The sequence below is a fragment of the Nyctibius grandis genome, chromosome 8 (genome assembly GCF_013368605.1).
Source record: "Nyctibius grandis isolate bNycGra1 chromosome 8, bNycGra1.pri, whole genome shotgun sequence".
Lineage (NCBI taxonomy): Eukaryota > Metazoa > Chordata > Aves > Nyctibiiformes > Nyctibiidae > Nyctibius > Nyctibius grandis.
Genome location: NC_090665.1, coordinates 45,966,492 through 45,984,320, shown reverse-complemented (window position 1 = coordinate 45,984,320; position 17,829 = coordinate 45,966,492). Strand labels below are relative to the sequence as shown.

Sequence of the window (17,829 nt, the reverse complement as noted above, 5' to 3'; positions counted from 1 at the left end):
TCTACCACCAATTCCTGTTGAAGTTTACTACCCAACAACTCTAACACAGCACATTTACTGAACATTTATCTGTTTAACTCAAGCAATCCCTCCTCAGAATATTTCATTCCTTTCCCAGACAGACACACCCAAAGTTGTACTGAAATTCACTGCAACAGATATGCAAAAATCAGTAGACAGGTGAGTTAACAGTAGCAAGCGCTGCTAGTCAGTGCTCTGAAATGTGATTCTGGGACGCACACAACACTTCTCATATTTTTAGGAAATAAATGTGGCTGTAGTAATATCGCAACTACAATGATCTCTGGTTTTCTACTGAAACATTAGCACACTTCGAAATGCAGCAAGAAACCCAAATTCTACGGGATAGCTTAAATAGCTAAAGAGGAGTATGCTCAAAATTGAAAAAAAGCTCCTTGCAAGCGCTTTTTTTTGTTTGTTTTTTACCCTGTATTGACCTTTTTGCAAAGACAGGCTGTTTCTTACCATGCCCTTTAGTGTCAGATCTGTTAAGGGAGATCTGTTACCATGGAAATCTGGCCAAACATGTAAATCAACAGTGAGGAAACCCACAGGCAAAGATTTCTTAATCAGATCCAGGTGACTGTTCAAGTATGTATATATACTGTGAGCACTAGAAGAAAAACAAGTTGGAGAAAGAGTGGGGGAGGTTATTCATCAAACATAAAACATTTGTACTACCATCAAATGCAGAAAAGCCATCAAAGAATGCCAAATCCCAATTTTAAACCAAAGGGGGAGAAAAGCAAAACCACCTGCTTGCCAAGCCCCCGGCATTGCAGGGTGGGGATGTCTGTCTGCACGTCCCTCCGACAGGCCATCCCAATTCCTGCGTTTCACAGGATGAGGGGAGATAACGGCGGTTTGTGACCCTGAGTTTGTACATGGACTCCTGCGGGTCCCTAGAGCTGTTTGATATTTTGGGGGCTGATGATGCTTGTCTCTAACAGAAAGGTGCTGACACTGTGAAAGAGAAAGCTAGAGAAAAGAAAGCTGAGAGAGAGGAATAAGGAGGATTCCAGACCGAAATGAAAAATCAAATTCCTTTACAAATGTTTAAAAATTTCTCTGATTGATCAATAGCACTGGACTTACTTTGGGCTTTCCTTTTTTAAACCATAATTATTTCAGTGTGTGTTATGATTAAAATGCAGCACAAAGGGTGGAGGAGAGAAAGCAAGCGGCTGCTATTTGAGGGAGGAGCTGAAGATGGGCCTAAATATGATCATATGTAAGTTCAGCTACTACACCCAGCTCCACAATATCCAACAGACTCTTTCCTGGACCAAGAGTAATCTTAGGACTAACAGTGAATTCTTCAGTGCTTTGGCTTGCAATGGCTCTAGTGACATTCCATTTAAAAAATGTTGCAATTATGCTCAGAATACTTTCTCAAACACTCATACTATCATAAACAGATTCATATATATTTTTCAACTCCTCAGAAATCTCCGAGTGGGGCATTTAATTCTAGACATGTGGGTCAATAATAGCATCTAACCGTAATTACAATTGATTAGTCATTGTCTCATCCACTGTAGACCCAAACAGTGATATTCATTTAGCCCCTACATGTATATTCAATCATGCACTAATGAGATCCCTAAGGGAATTTGGCATATGCTTTACTAGTTTGACTTCTGACCTGCTAGCAGCTGTATATTTATACTTTGCATTCAACCATTCAGCTGCATGTTTTTTCAATTATACCTTACCATGTGTATGCTATCAGAGGATATCATTCAAAATGAAGTACACTTGGAAGACATTAAAATAACTAATTCACATCATTATTCACATACTTTAAAATGTACTTTATGTGTCTTCCTGGACCTGAATTATGATAATTTTGAGGTCACAATCATTTTTTCCCCCTTGTTGTAAAAGTGGTCCTGTTTTCTACATCCCTAAAGACTGCACTACAAGCAGTACATGCTAAGGACAAAGTAATTTTATTTCCAGTCTAAATCATGGTTTGACTGTTAGGAAGGAAAAGAAAGGAAAGCTTCACTCAACCACAGACCTACCAGACATCCCAGCTTCTATCTGATCTCCATCCCGCTTGATTACTCTCGCAAGGATTAGCCATTCGTGCAGCTCTGACAGAACACAAGGACTGCACAAAAGAGGCTGAAGTTCAGCCACATACGTGTAAGACCCACATAACCTTGGAATTACACTTTTTTTCCCCACCTTTTACTTTTTTTTTTCCTACATACAGATATGGGTTCAAGTCACTACATTTGGACTGAGTGACTGGCAAAATCCTTCAAACACTTGCTAGTTCCAGTTTCTACCATGTTTGTGTTATACATAGTATTACACCATCAGCTCTCTGGAGCTTTTTCTGTTCAATTCTATGAGAAGATATCAGTAGCAGCTGGATCTATCTTGCAAAGTTGAGCACAAGCTACTGCTATTAAAAAGGAACTACACTGAAAGTGGAGAACAAGAAATCATTGCAAGTTTGCCCAGGGTTATGTTCGTATTAAGGACATAACTGCAGAAAGCAACAAGAGGTTGGTATTTAATCTTTTCAGGAATCCTGGAAGACGCCAGCAGGTATCTTTCAGGAAAAAATCTAAAAATTTTAGATTTATAAATCTAAAAAAAAAGGCTCTAAAACATCTAGGGGTACAGAGAACTGCCAAATATTGTCATTATGTTCTGCTTGGAAGATCCCAAAACTGCTGATAGATAATGTGTGTGTCACTTCACCACTTTTTTTCAGGAGCCATCTCTTTTGATGGGGAAATGACACTGAGAAGTGAAGGAAGGGAAATTCTGTCCTAAAACGTAGCGCTTCACAAAGCACCAAAGGGCATATAATCTTTGCTGTCAGTTAGACACTTTTTTCCTCCAGATTAGAAACTGTGATTCTAGAAAACAGAAGTATTTTAACTTTAAAGCATAAGTGATCATGTTATTTCTTTTCTTTTTTATTTTCTACTCTAGCCTACCTATACAGGATTTAATCTATCAGTGATGGCTAGATGTCAGACCTACACAATATATAGATTGAAGACCAACAGTGCTATATACACAGCAATTTCTGCAGCTCACTGAACTGCATGAAAAAACCCAAGCTTTGTTGCTCACAGAGCATGCCAATCAGTTAGACCAAATGCTAAACTTACAGCTGTCCAGAAAATTCTCATGTAATTCAACCCTCTCCACTTCCAGTAAAAGAAGATAAAAGAGAACATAGGAATAGTACTGGGAGGGTTGCACAAGACTGGTCTTCAAGCACAAGTGGTCAGTAGGAGCTGGTTTCTGGCAAGTTTGTCTAAGCCACTCATGCCCTACCAAGTTACCACAAATCACTGAAACAGTGAGAAATGCAGCGTGCAAACTCTTGCTCCTGGTATAGGCAAAGCAACAGAAGCCTGCAGAGCGAAGCTTCTGAGATCAGACGCCCAGCAGGCAGTTTGCCATTGCCAAACCTACTTCTTAGCAGCCTTGGGAGCCTGTGAGGAAGGAAAGTCAGGCTTAGGAAGGCAGAAGAAGGTGATAGGCAGCAGCAAGTAAGAAGCATGGATTTGTGACCTCAGATGTTGTTTTTTAATGATCCAGACATGCATGTGCTTTTTGTCACTACAAAACCAGCCTAACTCTTCACCGTGTTGCACCTAGCATGGGAAGTAAAGGTAATATGCAATTGCACACGTAAGTCTGGAATTCTCATTTTGTTTTCTTTCTATGACCATTTGCAATGGCTGAACAGATATAAATTCCTACACCCACACAGAGAATATACTAAATATAGTAAACCAGATTCTGTGAAATATTCTGCTGAGATTTCCAGGCAAATAATTTATCATCATCACCAACAATCCCCCAAAACAATACACTATGTTATTATTAAGTATATGACTGAATGTAAGTAAACACATAATCCAAAGTTTGGGCCAATGCTGTTCACTAAAAAAATGCCTTGGACTTGTATAGCTACTGCTGCTAGTCCCTACGATAAGGCTGAAGGTTCTGCTCCGTGCGTAGAAAGAAATGAAGAAATAAGGAGAAAAATTCAGTTTAAATTGCAAAGTTATTGATTTTTGTTCAAATTAAATATTTGAGAAGGAAAGAGGGAAAGGGGCAATTAATGAGACTTGTTTACTAAATTTATAGATATCCAAACATTTCATTAGGAGAGTAATATCTGGAAAGTATTATAAAAATACCATTGAGCAAATTTTATAAAATATTATCATCCTTTTTATAAAATATTGCAACCCTTTTTATCAATGCTATCCTCCACAGTTTGACTAACTGCAGGCGACTCAAATCCAAAGTTATGACACCACACACTTAGATAACATGGAGTTCTATTCCCAGTATTCTGTGTTTAGTGTCCTGTTCACATCACAACCCAAACTTTTTGCACCATGAAATTAGCTGTGGTCAGTCAGTTCAGTATCAGACCTAGTATAGACAAGCAGGCCACTGTATACTCATTTTTCCAACACAAAAATAAAAATGGCTTATCCTGGTATTACAGACTAAACTAATTGTTTGTCTTATGCTTGTGCTTCATACAGGGGCACTGTAAAAATGGCCTGGAAGCCAAAATTTTGGAAAAAAAACCCCAGATCAATCCTTATTCCAAACATACACAGATGCATTTATTTCCTGATTTCCTTTTTGAAAGAACAACAAAGAGAATTCTAGGGAGCATGAATCTATTTCATATTGAATGAAGTCCAATACATTTCTGGAAATCCTGGTCAAGTTCTTAAACAAGTAAGACATTGGGCACTACAAAGCATGGAAGAGTCATCCAGAGAAACCAGGTAGCTTTATCCCCCCAGGAAGGACTGAAAATAACTGTATAACTGCATGTGCTTAATACATCTATCGGGACTGACCCTTTCCTTTTAGACCAGAGTGATAAATTGAAGATAAAATGCCAAGTTTTCTGTTTTTTTCTTTAAAAGAAAGAGGAAAAAGAAATTAAAAGAGAACCAGTTTTTCCATCCAATGTGCCTAACTGTTCAGCTAAGATCTCTCTGGGAGTGATGTGAACCATCTTAAAAGGAATCCAAGCCAGAATAGGTTGAGAAAGTCCAGATCTGACAGAAGTGTCTGGACTGTCTTCATCCACTTCTAAAGCAGACCAAACTAAAACTCCACATCGCACACAGCCTCCTGCTCAAGCAATCCTGGAGTTACCTCCAATTCACTCCTACATCTTAAGTTTTGTCTGAAAATTAATCCTGGGTTTCTCTGTTCTATTTGTGCTGCCATGCAGGAGTTTTTCGTACAGTGGCTATACCTTCCTTTAGGTGACTGTTCAAAAATATTGAATAATATATTCTTAATTAAGCTATATCTCATCCTTGGAGCTTAATAGTGTCACCTACAAATTAAGACACATCATTAGCCCAAGGCATAAAGGTCTGCTGAACAGGGCTGATGCTATGGTATCAAGAAATACCCTGGGCTGGATATAAAAGAAGTTGAAAAGCAGGAAGTTAATATCACCACTTAGATACGCCAAAGGTATCCGAGGGGAGTTTAAAGCTTTCATCTTTAAGCAATCACCTGGCAAGCCTTTGTAAATACTTCCAACCCACTATCAGACTGTTAATTCCCTTGTTTCAGAATAAGGATACGGCAGTGCAATTCTGCACTGCTGGGAATACAGTGTGTCATCAATTTGTAAGGCAGGTATGTGATAAAGGAATAAGAACAGTGACCTGGCTGCAGCTTTTGACTGTAGTTCCGGGAAGGCAACATGGCCTCGGACCACGTGATCTATCTGAAAAAGAGGAAAGCAACATTTTTTTGAATGATTACATCTTAAAAATTTGGTCTGGAAAAAGGGTAATGCAGTGTCTTAACTTTAAAAAGAGAAGAGAGTTTCTATCTTACTCATGAGCTGTTAAGTCCTAGTCCTAGTGAAGCCAATGGCAAAACTCCCACTAACATTACTGGATTCAGGATTTGGCTTAAAAACAGTAACAAAAAACAACCAATGCTGCACCAAAACCAGGCAAAATGCTAAGCACGCAGCTCCTCAGTCAGAAGAACAATCTGAAAGGATGAATTTTTTCCTGTCCAACACTGTCTGAGAGCATGTCCTCTAGTCTCTCCCATTCTCTTGCATGCATACCCTCATTGGAATTCTACCACGAACATCTTCTTGGCCCAAATCCCTACACCTTTCTATATCACACTGTTATAATAAAATACAAGGTGTGTTGTCATCCTGATAGATGCTCCATATGTTCATTGCAGGAAACAAAATGTATACCCTGACAAGCAATTATTGCTATAAAAAAGATCAATATAGGCTCTTGTCTATACTAAATTTATAAATCACCTGGTCCTTTCACTTCACAGTGGCTACCATTATTCACAAAACAAAGTATTGTGTAGAATAACATGGGCTTTTAAGACAATAACTCAGGAGGTTTTGTGGCCTCTTGATAATATCCCATCAGAGGTGACAGTAAAAGTTAAGGAGGCAAAACCAGAGCTACTCAAGAGGACTGAGTATATTTGGCGATACCCATTGGCAGCAAACCACATAGGTATTTAATTTTTAACAGCATGAGTCTGATCCTTAATCAGGGCAGGAAAACATATAATGAAGCACACACATCTGAACATAGCAATAAAAATAACGCACGTCTGTTCTTTCTGAGATTTGCATCAAAGACAAAACTCAGCTACGTGCATGCACTAGAAACAAAGCTCAGGCCTGACTTTTGGAATCTTGCGTAATCTCTTTAGAACACAGGAGCAACTCATGAATTCAGAAATATAATAAATAAATACATATCACATACACTTGTGTGCTATGAAAACACGAAAATGTTACAGAAGTTAGGAAGTTAGATATTTAAATGTCCTTAATTCAACACATGGCCACAAGGGTTGCATCTAGAAACTCTTTTCTGATATTCTTTATTTTACAATACTTAGTGATGTCACACCATCCTTTGTCTCTGTTGTGCAATATCTTTCTTCCTATAAATTTTGAAAATCCAGTGCAAAAGCCCATCTGACAGACAAACAAGCTTTTTCAAAACAAGCAGAGTTCTTAATTCTTCATTTAGACTCTATCTCAACCAGTTTTCAAAATCCAACAGACTTTTTTCACAGCTGTATCAATAAAAAATTAATTAGAAATTTTTAAAGGGACATATATCAGTTTTAGTTTTAAGAAGTTCAACAGAGTGTTCAAATTTCATGAAAAGAATTCACCTTTGGGCATAGATCAAGCAATGAAAACATGTCAGGTTTTTTTTGTTTTCAGAAAGCTTGAAGTAAGAGAAAGCAGTATCTTAAACAGACTACAGCTTTAAAATTACAAAAATGATGAATGTAACCTATCCTCCACACAGTGCACATACACTGTTTCCTCCTATGGCTCCCTACGTGTTTTCTGTACATACAACCTCAAGAAAACCACATGAGATAGTCCAAGAATGTTTTAATAAGACAGCTTCCCTAATACACCTAACAGTACTTAGAGCTGTCTTCTGCTACGGGGCCTAACAAGACCATACATTTTTTCCAGCAATTTCTTTAATGACTCAGGAACGTCTTGTTCAGTGGTACTAGAATGGAAAGGATTTTTAAAATCATCTTTCTGAAATACCCTAACTCTCATGGTACATTTTAAGTGTCGAACCACCTTGAGTCAGCCAACAGAAAACACTGACTTGCTGTATCCTCCCTAAAGCTTAGTTAAGTTTCTTCATCCGCTTTGGATTAAGCGCATAGAGACTTCTCCTCTCAAAAGTGTTCTAAAAAGAAATGCACAAGATTTACCATTTTCCTTTTAAAGTGATATTGGCATGAACAATAATTTTTACTTCTAGTTGTGGCAGTTACCTATAAAATGGGATACTTTGGTTCTAGCACCACATCTTGACCTGAAAAATTTAAAGCACACACATCCCACCTGCTGCGAGAGCGCTTTAGCCGTGAGGCTAAGCATGGGCTGGAGGTGGGATGGGAAGGGGAGGCTGCAGGAGAGGAAGAGGGATGACTCTCCCACTGAAGCTGTGACACCGTACAGACAGGAAGGTCAGATTCACGTGGCCAAGGAGAGAGCAGGGGAGGACACACCAATCCATAGCTCAACGCTTAGGGTGTGTCTGGGCTTCCCGATCCACAATTATTTCTGTTCCTCGTTCAGTGACTCTTTCATATAGAATGCATACATGCAGTGATGCCCAACTCTACTGCTTCCTGCACACGTACGCTGATCACTATGCTTTTAAAAAGGCGGGTGGTGCTAGGGCTGAGTAAGACAGCAATTACACCTGCAATTTGTGAAAGACCAAACCCACCTGTACATTTTGTGAGCTTACAGAGGATACCCACAGGACTGCTGTAGCTTCTCAAGAGGAGACTTGAGGCTACAGACTGAGCAGGGAGACACACAGGGAGCATTAGAAGCTTTCAGGGTTAAGCAGCCACTAAGGTCTTGCTGACACTTTTGGATTCAAGCCTAAATACTGTTTTATATATCTAGACTTTCTTTAAATTTGATATCAGTGTTTTAGTTCTGACTGCCTCCCTGTAAATAACAAAATTCATTTTTAGAGAATCCAGTCTGGTTTTAATTTTTATTGACAAATTAAATTAACCTAACATAGTTAGACTCTTTGCACTCAAGGAAAGAATTGAGGTCACAATATATGCAGTACCCATCTAGACAGGGTAACATGTTAATATATTACTAATCTGTCCATACAATACATCTTTCATTTATGCCCATCAATGAGCACAATTGTTCTATAACACAATATGTATCATTCTCTTTATCTCAAGGTCTATCTAAGCCTCCTGCTAAAGTAAAGAATGAAAGCCTATTTGCCTGTAAAATAATCACAATAATCACCACCATAATCATAAAAGGAAGATATGCCCTTAGAGCTCTGCCCCATATATAATCTTCTATCAGTATGCAAATGAACAGTTTGTAAGAGACACAACAATCAACTAATTGTTTATTGCTTTCAGCAGCATGGTATCTCCTATGACCTTACGGAGGTGTTTCAGGCAGAGCTCTGGCTGAACTGACAGTGAAGCTATCCCGAATGACAGCAGTTATGGCAGACCTCCCATCTTGGAGTCTGTTTGTGTCTCCAAACACTTACCAGTTTTCCTGTGGCACTTTGACCTCCCTCGTTCAACCACAATCCAGGTACCATTGCAGAGAAATAAGGTCCCCAAACACCAGGCACAAAAATGGGTGTTTCACTGACCTGGAAAAGCAAGAGAAAACTCTACTGAATCAAACTACTTGTCAAAGTACATACTTCAACAACTCACGTTTGGCAGGTTTCAGAGTCCAATACTGAAAACGATTCCTGCTCCTCCACTGTAGTTACCAACATGAGTAGAGAACATATAGGTAGAGTTTTACTCTAAGGAGAATGTGGAGAAATATGTCCCCCATTTGCATCATTTTTAGATGACACGACACAGCTGCAGCTACTGACTGCACAATCGCCCCCACTCACTCCCATTTACAGCACAGCTGGGTCTGGCCATGCAGAACATAAGAAATTTCAGGAACAGGAGCTGAATTTTACAGGGAGAGAGAAACTGCCCTGTTTCTCCAGAAAAACATCTCACTTAGAATGAACAGTTGGATACAACACCCTGCTTGACTGTCATCAGAAAATACAGCCCATGTAACCAGCAACTGGTGTTTACAGAGCACTCATGCTACATGTCTTCAGAGTTAAGAACCGAGAGGGAATCCTGATGACAGAGGACAGTGAGGTTCCCCAAGATCTGCCATCAGCTCCCGAGGCTTGCAGGGGAACCCCAAGCTCCAGTGCTCTCACAGCACTGTCAGGAGAGTTAGGTGCCTCGGGTGGAAGCTGCAAACCTGGGCTGGGCAAAAGGGGATTTGTTTGTGTTAGTCAACAGGAAACATTTGCCTGGGTAAACATTAGATTCTAGCCCTTAGGCTTAGCTTTACACGAACCACTCCTTCCTTCAGACCTATGAACCCTTTCATTAAGGCAGATATCGAAGCACTGTCTTCCAGAAACTGAACAGGACTGTATTCTACTGCTTACATAGAAATATACCACCCACACATACAGTGACAACCTGCTCCTATGCAATATTTTAGTGGTTAGACCACTCAGGATGTGGGAGACACTGGTTCATTTCCTTTCTCTGCTTCAGAAGATGCAAATTACCAGTTTTTAAGGGTGGAGGGCATTTTCCTTCCTCTTATAAAGCTGTTCCACTTTCAATAGACTAGATAGACTTTCTAGACTTCCCTTCTGGTCCAGAAAGAAAGTGTAAGGAGGTACGCTGTCTATTTAGCAAGCAAGGCACAGTACATGACGGGGACTGGGGCAGTGGAACTCAGGTCCTAGTACTTGCTACAAAGACTAGTTACGTATTGTGCATTGGTTGAACACATACAATTTTTGCAGCGGGGGCTAGAGACAGGTCATCCATCCCCAGGCAGGCTACCTGCTTCTCTTGGAAGCATGAGTCATTTTTCCTCTTCCAGGACCAACAGAGGTATATGCATTTGAGGTATACGCAGCCACGATTTCACTGGGAAAAGAGGACGGCAGTGCAGTCCTACACCATCACACGATGCACGAATGCACTTCCCACTAGTCCATGTTAATAAGAAGGCTAAATCCGCAACTATTGTTCTCTAGAAGGTGGGAAGTGCTTCAAGAGTAGGAAACATGAGAATTACCTAACAAAATAAGTATGTTTGCAATGCTGGAGCAGCAAAAAAGAAAGGTCTGAGTCAATAGGACAATTTTTTTTTGTATTTAGACCTTGCTCTTCATTAGCAGAATTCTAGACCCATTAAAGGATGCTTGAGGTTTGCTATTGGTTTCAATAATGCCTGGATTTCACGTCAAAATAGTTTTGAGGAGGAGTAATTAAAAATTCAGGCCTGTTCCTGTTAAGCTTGATGCACATTCTCCCTATATTTAAGCAGGCCAAACTTTAAAGACAATTTTTGCTAGCAGCTAGGGAATACACTCCAAGATGCAGTTTACTGGCATTTGTGCATCACACATGTTTAGTAAATACACCAGAGCAGGGAGGTTTCTGCACAAACAATAGTCTGCTCAAGCCATAAACTTGCATTACAGCTGATTCTTGTCATGAAGTTAAGTAGGAAAACAAAACAACCAAAACTGGTTTTTAAAAATACATCACTACAGTTTCAAGAAATCCTGACTTCTCTTAGGGACACATCTAATACGAGAACCTTGCTCGGTTCTCCCCTATCAGCTCTAACATGCTGACTTAGGTTTGCTAAAGATGTGTGCGTGCACATGTGTCTGTGTGTCTGCGTAAGATTTTGGCTGGCTGAACCCATTAAAGAGCAAGAATAGCTGCACTGAATTTAAAAAGGCATTTATGACTCCAAGTGGACGGAGCTACGTCAAAAACATTGCAAAGACATTTGGTTTTGTTTTGTTTTCTCTTAAAACTACAAATTAATACAGCTTTGAGTTTTCAACACCTCTATGGGGCAAGCCTTCTTTTACAATTTCAATAACAAAATGAAGTGCAACAGAAAGCAAATCCTAAAATAACCTGATTTTTAGACCAATTCCACATCACTGACCTTCCTGAGAAGACAGCATAAGGTCGAAATTCCCAGCTAGCATCTGCTCTGAACTAGCGATGGAAGCGTGCCGAGAACTCAAGCGTCCTTCTCTCATTCCCATCCTATAGCTGTGGACACAGCATGTGTCTCTACAGGTGGGAAGGAACATTTCAGGCCGAAGGGCCTGGGTTTTTGAAGTCTCATCTCAAAATATTTTTTGATGCAGCAAACTTTGCAGTATTATGTACTCTACTGTGATTTCTGAAGGAAGAATTTAGCTACACCAGATGTATCAAGCTTGAAATCCAACTGCTATGTGGTCTGAAGAAACCAAAGAGTCTAAGGATATTAGAGGTACCAAGATGCTTTGTGAAATCACAGGAAGTTCTAAACATTGAGAAGGACATTGTAGTTCGGGAAAAAAAAAAAAAAAAGAGAGAAAAAGAAAATCTTTCTTCTGTCATTAGTCCAAAACTTACCAAATTGTCCTATATGCCTGATAACACGGAAAGGTTTCGATTGATTAAAAGACCAAATACTCCCTGGAGCCAGTACTTGTGGCCTAGTATTTTGGACACCCACAGGAATTTGCCAGGACAGGGTATTTCTGTGCTGGCTCCTCTCAACTTACACTGAGACGTCCCTATCATCTTACCACTGAAGTATCATTTGTACACATTCCAGCAAACTTTCAACACATAAACAGAGCAAACAAGGGAGCTGCGTATCGCCACACTGATGAATATAGCCAGTGGGGTACTAGATTATCATTTTTTTCTGCTGTGGGAAGTTTCAACTGGAATAAAGAACACTGGCTATCACGCTGGGCTTTAGTGCTAATGCACATGGCATTATCAGATTTCCCATTTCCTCCTTCCACTTAAAGAGTTTAATTCACATTTTGCAGACTCAGGATTTTGATGTACGTGGAAAGTGAGAAATTGGGAAATAACATACTCCCCAAAACAGACACACAACCTTTGAGAAGCAACAGGGTGAACATTCTTCCGTAGATATATGCCTAAGAAACAGCAAATGGTTTCCATTTCCCCTCCTTCAAATAATTTGGACGATGCTTAAGTTCTTCAAGCCACGCAGCAGCTGGCATTTGTATTTTCATAACAAAAAGTCCAGATTCTCTCTGAGCATACATACCACCCAGTCCCACTAAAACACAGGACTAGACATAAGCGTAAGGCTGGAGCAATAGTGCAAAGTTTGCCACAGAACCCAGAAGATAAGCACAATTTGCCAGACTCAGAGCTATTTCTGTTACACTAATACCACGTCCTTTTCATAGCTTTCTATTGCCTTCAGACATTCTTATGATGATATAGGAGGATCAATGTGGTTTCATTATTTTTCTTCCCTTAATGAGCTTAAGAAAATCCTTAATCTTTTTAGTAGAAAAACAACATCTGTTTTAGATTTATGGGCAATTGATTTTTATTTTTAAAGCAAATAAGAGATGTCATCCTTCTTTGAAAGATAAAATACATATTCAAAGGAAGCCTCAGATTTTCTGCCTTCTATTTAACTTAAATTCAGCCTGTGACACACTCCTATCGTGAGGCATATTAATGTTTATTATTTTTTACATATAGCGAAACTGAAACACAGAGAGGATATCCTCTGCCAGACGTCAGAATGATCTCCGTACAACAATTATCGCAGCAGAAATTTGAAGATGGGAGCTGAGAAGAATGTGAACCTATTCACACTGCGTCGTAAGCAGCATTTATAAATATTTCAGCCGAACATATTCACATGGAGACTATTGCCCTCATCCATGATGATGCTTACTTATTACTTATTATACTTAAGTATAATACTTACAGAAGTATTATACTCAGACAAGCAATTCCACATCACAGTTATTCTATCTGTGGATGAGGAAGAAACCTTTTGTGCAGGAAAATGTCACCTTTCCATGTCTCCCCAACATACACATTCCTACTTGCTCAGCCCATCGTTTCAGATGAGATGAGCATTAAATAGTTCCAAGACTTCTGCTCATTTGACAGTAAAAAGAGTCCAACTCCTTCTGAAAGGGAGAAAAAAAGTTCTATCTGGGAGGATTTAACCTCAGTGTGTGCTTTATAAAAGATCATACTAATATGTAAGATATGTAAACATTATGGAGCAATCAGAAACAAATGAAATGATTAATTCAGTTTAACAATATTCAGCTGTGGTGCAACTGCCAGAAGGCACTTTTTGTTATGAATAGATCATTTGGATGAGTTACAGACCAGATTTCAACCCTGGCGTGTGCTAGGAAAATCAATGTCAAACTATCTAAGATCAGAAGGTATCAGCAGCACATCTGGCAGCCCACAGAAACGAAAAACGTCTTTAAAATATATAATGCTATACAGAACAAAGCTAAAGTATGAAAGGACCTGCTTAAACGGCACTAACATGAGATCTGTAATGTATTTAATTTAGTTTAGCCCTTCCCACTTGCTCCTCCCTCTAAAACAAAAATAGGAAAAAAAATCCACCTCTATTGTAAAAGTCTATGTGGAAAAAAAGCACTATTTACTGCTTACAGGCTAACATACAGCTCAGGTAAGTGACTCAAAGGAGCCAGTTCAGCTTTCAGGATTGTCACTGGGTACAAGGAGCGGAACAGAACACAGACCTTCACAGACGAGAATCACCCAGGCATACAGCCATCCCATAAAGCAAGCAAGTCCCAATGTGAGATCTATTTTACTTAGCTTTGTTTTGCTACACTAGCCATAAAGATCAGGCACATGCTTGTGTTTCCTCCTCAGTTTTATGTAAATGTTACAGCATTCAGAGACAAGATAAAATAAAACAGGCCACACTGGTGAGAGCAGTTTTATGGAAGCATGAGTTCCAGCAGAATTTTCTTCCTCAGTTGACACCATCTGTTGCTGGTGGAGGCTTACACAAATTCCTTACAATTACACTATCGAAGAATTTGGCTATTACCTGAAAAGTAAATCTTTGTATTAACAGGGTACACTGCTATATATCCTCCATCTTCCATTTTAATTTCTGCTTCCTAACATTGGGCCTTTGATATCTGGCAGCGTTCTAGTATCACTATCAGAGTGTCTATTTACTTGCTGTATGCAATAGAGAGGGAAAATCAAATTTCAGTTGAACTATTCTTGACTTACACTCACTTACATGAAAGCAAAATTAAGCCTTCATTCTGCTGTCACAACTTTTTTAGAGTAACCATTTGCTAATGAGAAGCTAGGTTGGCAAATTTGATTTAAAATCACCTCACTTATCAGCTTCTATAGCCAGACATTCAGAATAACAGCTGCTTTTGTTAGTTGAAGGCAGGTATGAAAAAAGATCTAAGATATTAATGGAGAGCAGAGAAAGAAACAAGGAAAAGCACTGTATCAGTCACCAACTAATAAATGCTCTTTACAGTTGTGGACTTTGATCATTGACAAATCAAATACTTTCATTAACTTCTCTGCTGACTTTTAACTTTCAAACTTTCTGACTGACTGTGGATGGAGAATGCTGACATTCATTCAATTCAGGGGGTTTACATTGATGCATAAAATCCTGTATTAAGTAAACTGTATCATTTTGCTTCTGCTGACAGATGGGTCTTATATAGATATCCGACCACAACTCTCTGACAAAGAATAAAAGAGATTCATAAAAAAGGAGAGAATTCAAAGGGAAACCCAAGAATGTTTCATTTCTAGGTTTCTGGTTCAAACTTAGGTCATAGTAATAGCTACGGAACGTGTGATTTAATAACAGCACTTTCTGGTGGCATATATGTTAACTGGGTGGAGTTGGGGCATACAATTGTATTTGCAGTGAACTGATGCCTACCTTAAAATTGCCATCCTGGCATTATTTCTCAAGTAGTAAATGGGTTTAAAGTTAAGCTTCCCCATAACTCTGGAGGCAATTCTCTTAGTTTAAGACTATAGTGAGTACAGTCAACTTCTTAAAATATATTTACTATTAGCAGTAATTACATATTAAACACATAACAGCATTCAAGCTTTAGCCTGACGTAAAATATATTTAAGAAAATAAGGTCTTGGAACACAAGAAATGTACTTCAGAACAAAGGAAATTAAAATTTATTAATATTCCTATTCCTATGGGTCATATACCACCAGTAATTTATTTCATTATATTTTAAGCATATGTCCCCAGCCATCATCGGTTTGCTATGTAGCTGCATAGCTTGTGGTGGCAAGTCACATAGTTCTCTTCCATGTGACAGGTTGGCATCCCTTGGGCCATCCACAGTGACAGAGCTGTTCTGCAATGATATTAAGACTAGGCCACAAAAATTTTTGCACAGAGTTAACTTTATCCCACTGGAAGCATGGAAGTTACTTGAGTGACAACAACAGAAAAAGTGGAAGTCAAGATTCTTCCTGAACACATCCATCCACAGATGATTTTGGTAATCTGTTTACATGCAATTGAAGAATTTTGGCTTATGTGATGAAAACACTTTCATAAATGCCCTGCTGAAATTGGACTCCATTTTTTTTCGAAGAGAGACCTGGAAAGTTACTAAACCTGAGAGACTGCCATTTAGTCAGGAGAATGGTAACAGAAAGAATCAAAGCAAAACAAAATTGTCCAACTACGTCTGCTGAGGCTGTGAAACGAGAACAAAAATATTCAAAGACATCAGGCAATATTTTTGCAGTGTAAGATACTGCAAGATAAGATTTCTGACTGTGGAACCAGTCAAGGTTGAAAGAGTCAGACAGAAAGGCAGATATCATCCAACGAGAAAAACCAGGCAACAGAATCAAAGGGTTCTGGGCACTGCCCAGAGCATAAACCTACAGTCAGAGAGTAGCCTATAGCAGGCAACGTGAAACAGTATCATTTTTTTGCCCAAGTTGATTTCTTTTGTGTTGGCTGTAGTAAAGACATGTTTTTGTGTCCCCCGTGTCCCCTCACTGCCCTTAGTCTCAGAGGAGGTAAGTGTAAAGGGCGCCTGCTCGCAGGACTGCAGCTCTGGCAGAGGCACACGGCCCATTTAGCTCGCAGGGCCTGAGGGGTCTCAGAGGAGAGTTTACACCCAGAAAATGTAATTGAGAGGCTGAGGGAGAAGACAGTAATATTGCTTATTTACACACCACGGCAACATTAAGAACACAGGCCCAGCAGCTCAGCAAGGTTCCAAGAGCAGCCAACCCGCTAAAGACACGTATGACAACATTAAAACAAACACCTTTTTGATTTTGCTGCTTGTTCTGCACTTGGGAATATCACAAACTTGTATGACAAAAATCAAACCAATCACAACCACAGTAATACCCTTAAGCAAAAATTACCAGAATTAGAAACGTACAGAGTATTCATCAAAATGCAGACTAGGATCTGAAATCGCTGCTGATGATTTGGAGCTAGTATCCCAGTTCAATCCCTGCTTTAGTTATTTTCCAGACAAAACTTTCAGTACAACCTAGAAGTAGGAGACACAGATGAATTCTTAGGGACTGCTGTTAGCTATTATTCCAAATAGTAACCCTTATGAGAAAGGCAGAAAAATGTGAAGGGCACACATGTAGAGCTATGTCTAATTTTCTAGATTTTCCATAAAACATTAACTGGTCTACAAACTACAGACCAAACAAGGTATGTGATTAATGGCCAGTAAAGAAACCACACTCCCAGGGCAACTTGATTGCCTCATCTCTGAAAATATTTCAGGTGAGTTATGTGATGGGACTATACACTGCACAACCTGGCTTTATATCTAACAAGAATTAATTAGAGGAAAACTTCACTGAGATTATTAAACACTTCCACTGTGAGATTTTTATTCAAGGATAAATAAGGAAAGGCATTTGAAAATTTTTTAAGTCTTACGATTTTTTAATGAAAGAATATGTTGAATCACAATAATATTAGTTATTCAACTTGTATTTAATTTGTATTTATAGGTATAAAGATAAATTCGTCTGGACCAGTGCTTCCAGCCTTAGGAGCCAAAGCCTCAACTTGTACAAAGCAGCATATTAACCATCAGCTTTCCTGGAGAGATGCTGATTTATACTGTCTGAAGGTCTGGGCTAACACTTGTATTTAGACACTTCAATAAATACTCTGATTTTCAAAAAAAGCTAAATACCCCCATTTCCCATTGATTTCTGGCTCAGGAACTTGAACATGAAGGCAGCTGTTTAGGAATCCAGATGTGGACTTGGGCACCCACCCTTAGCGAGTATGTTTGCCCTAGTTTTTTTAGTGTCTAT

General features: G+C 39.1%; 1 protein-coding gene across 14 annotated transcripts in view; it reads right to left on the bottom strand.

Annotated features, from left to right (window-relative positions):
- Positions 1-17,829, bottom strand: part of FGGY (FGGY carbohydrate kinase domain containing) — a 325,680-nt gene that overhangs the window by 37,843 nt on the left and 270,008 nt on the right. For all 14 annotated transcript variants that reach the window (XM_068405659.1, XM_068405670.1, XM_068405672.1 and 11 more), the window contains 3 exons: positions 9,138-9,245; positions 5,718-5,779; positions 487-634 (listed from right to left, as the gene is read on the bottom strand). In XM_068405659.1, the coding sequence (XP_068261760.1) occupies positions 487-634; positions 5,718-5,779; positions 9,138-9,245 (318 nt within the window). The remainder of the gene's footprint in view (positions 1-486; positions 635-5,717; positions 5,780-9,137; positions 9,246-17,829) is intronic.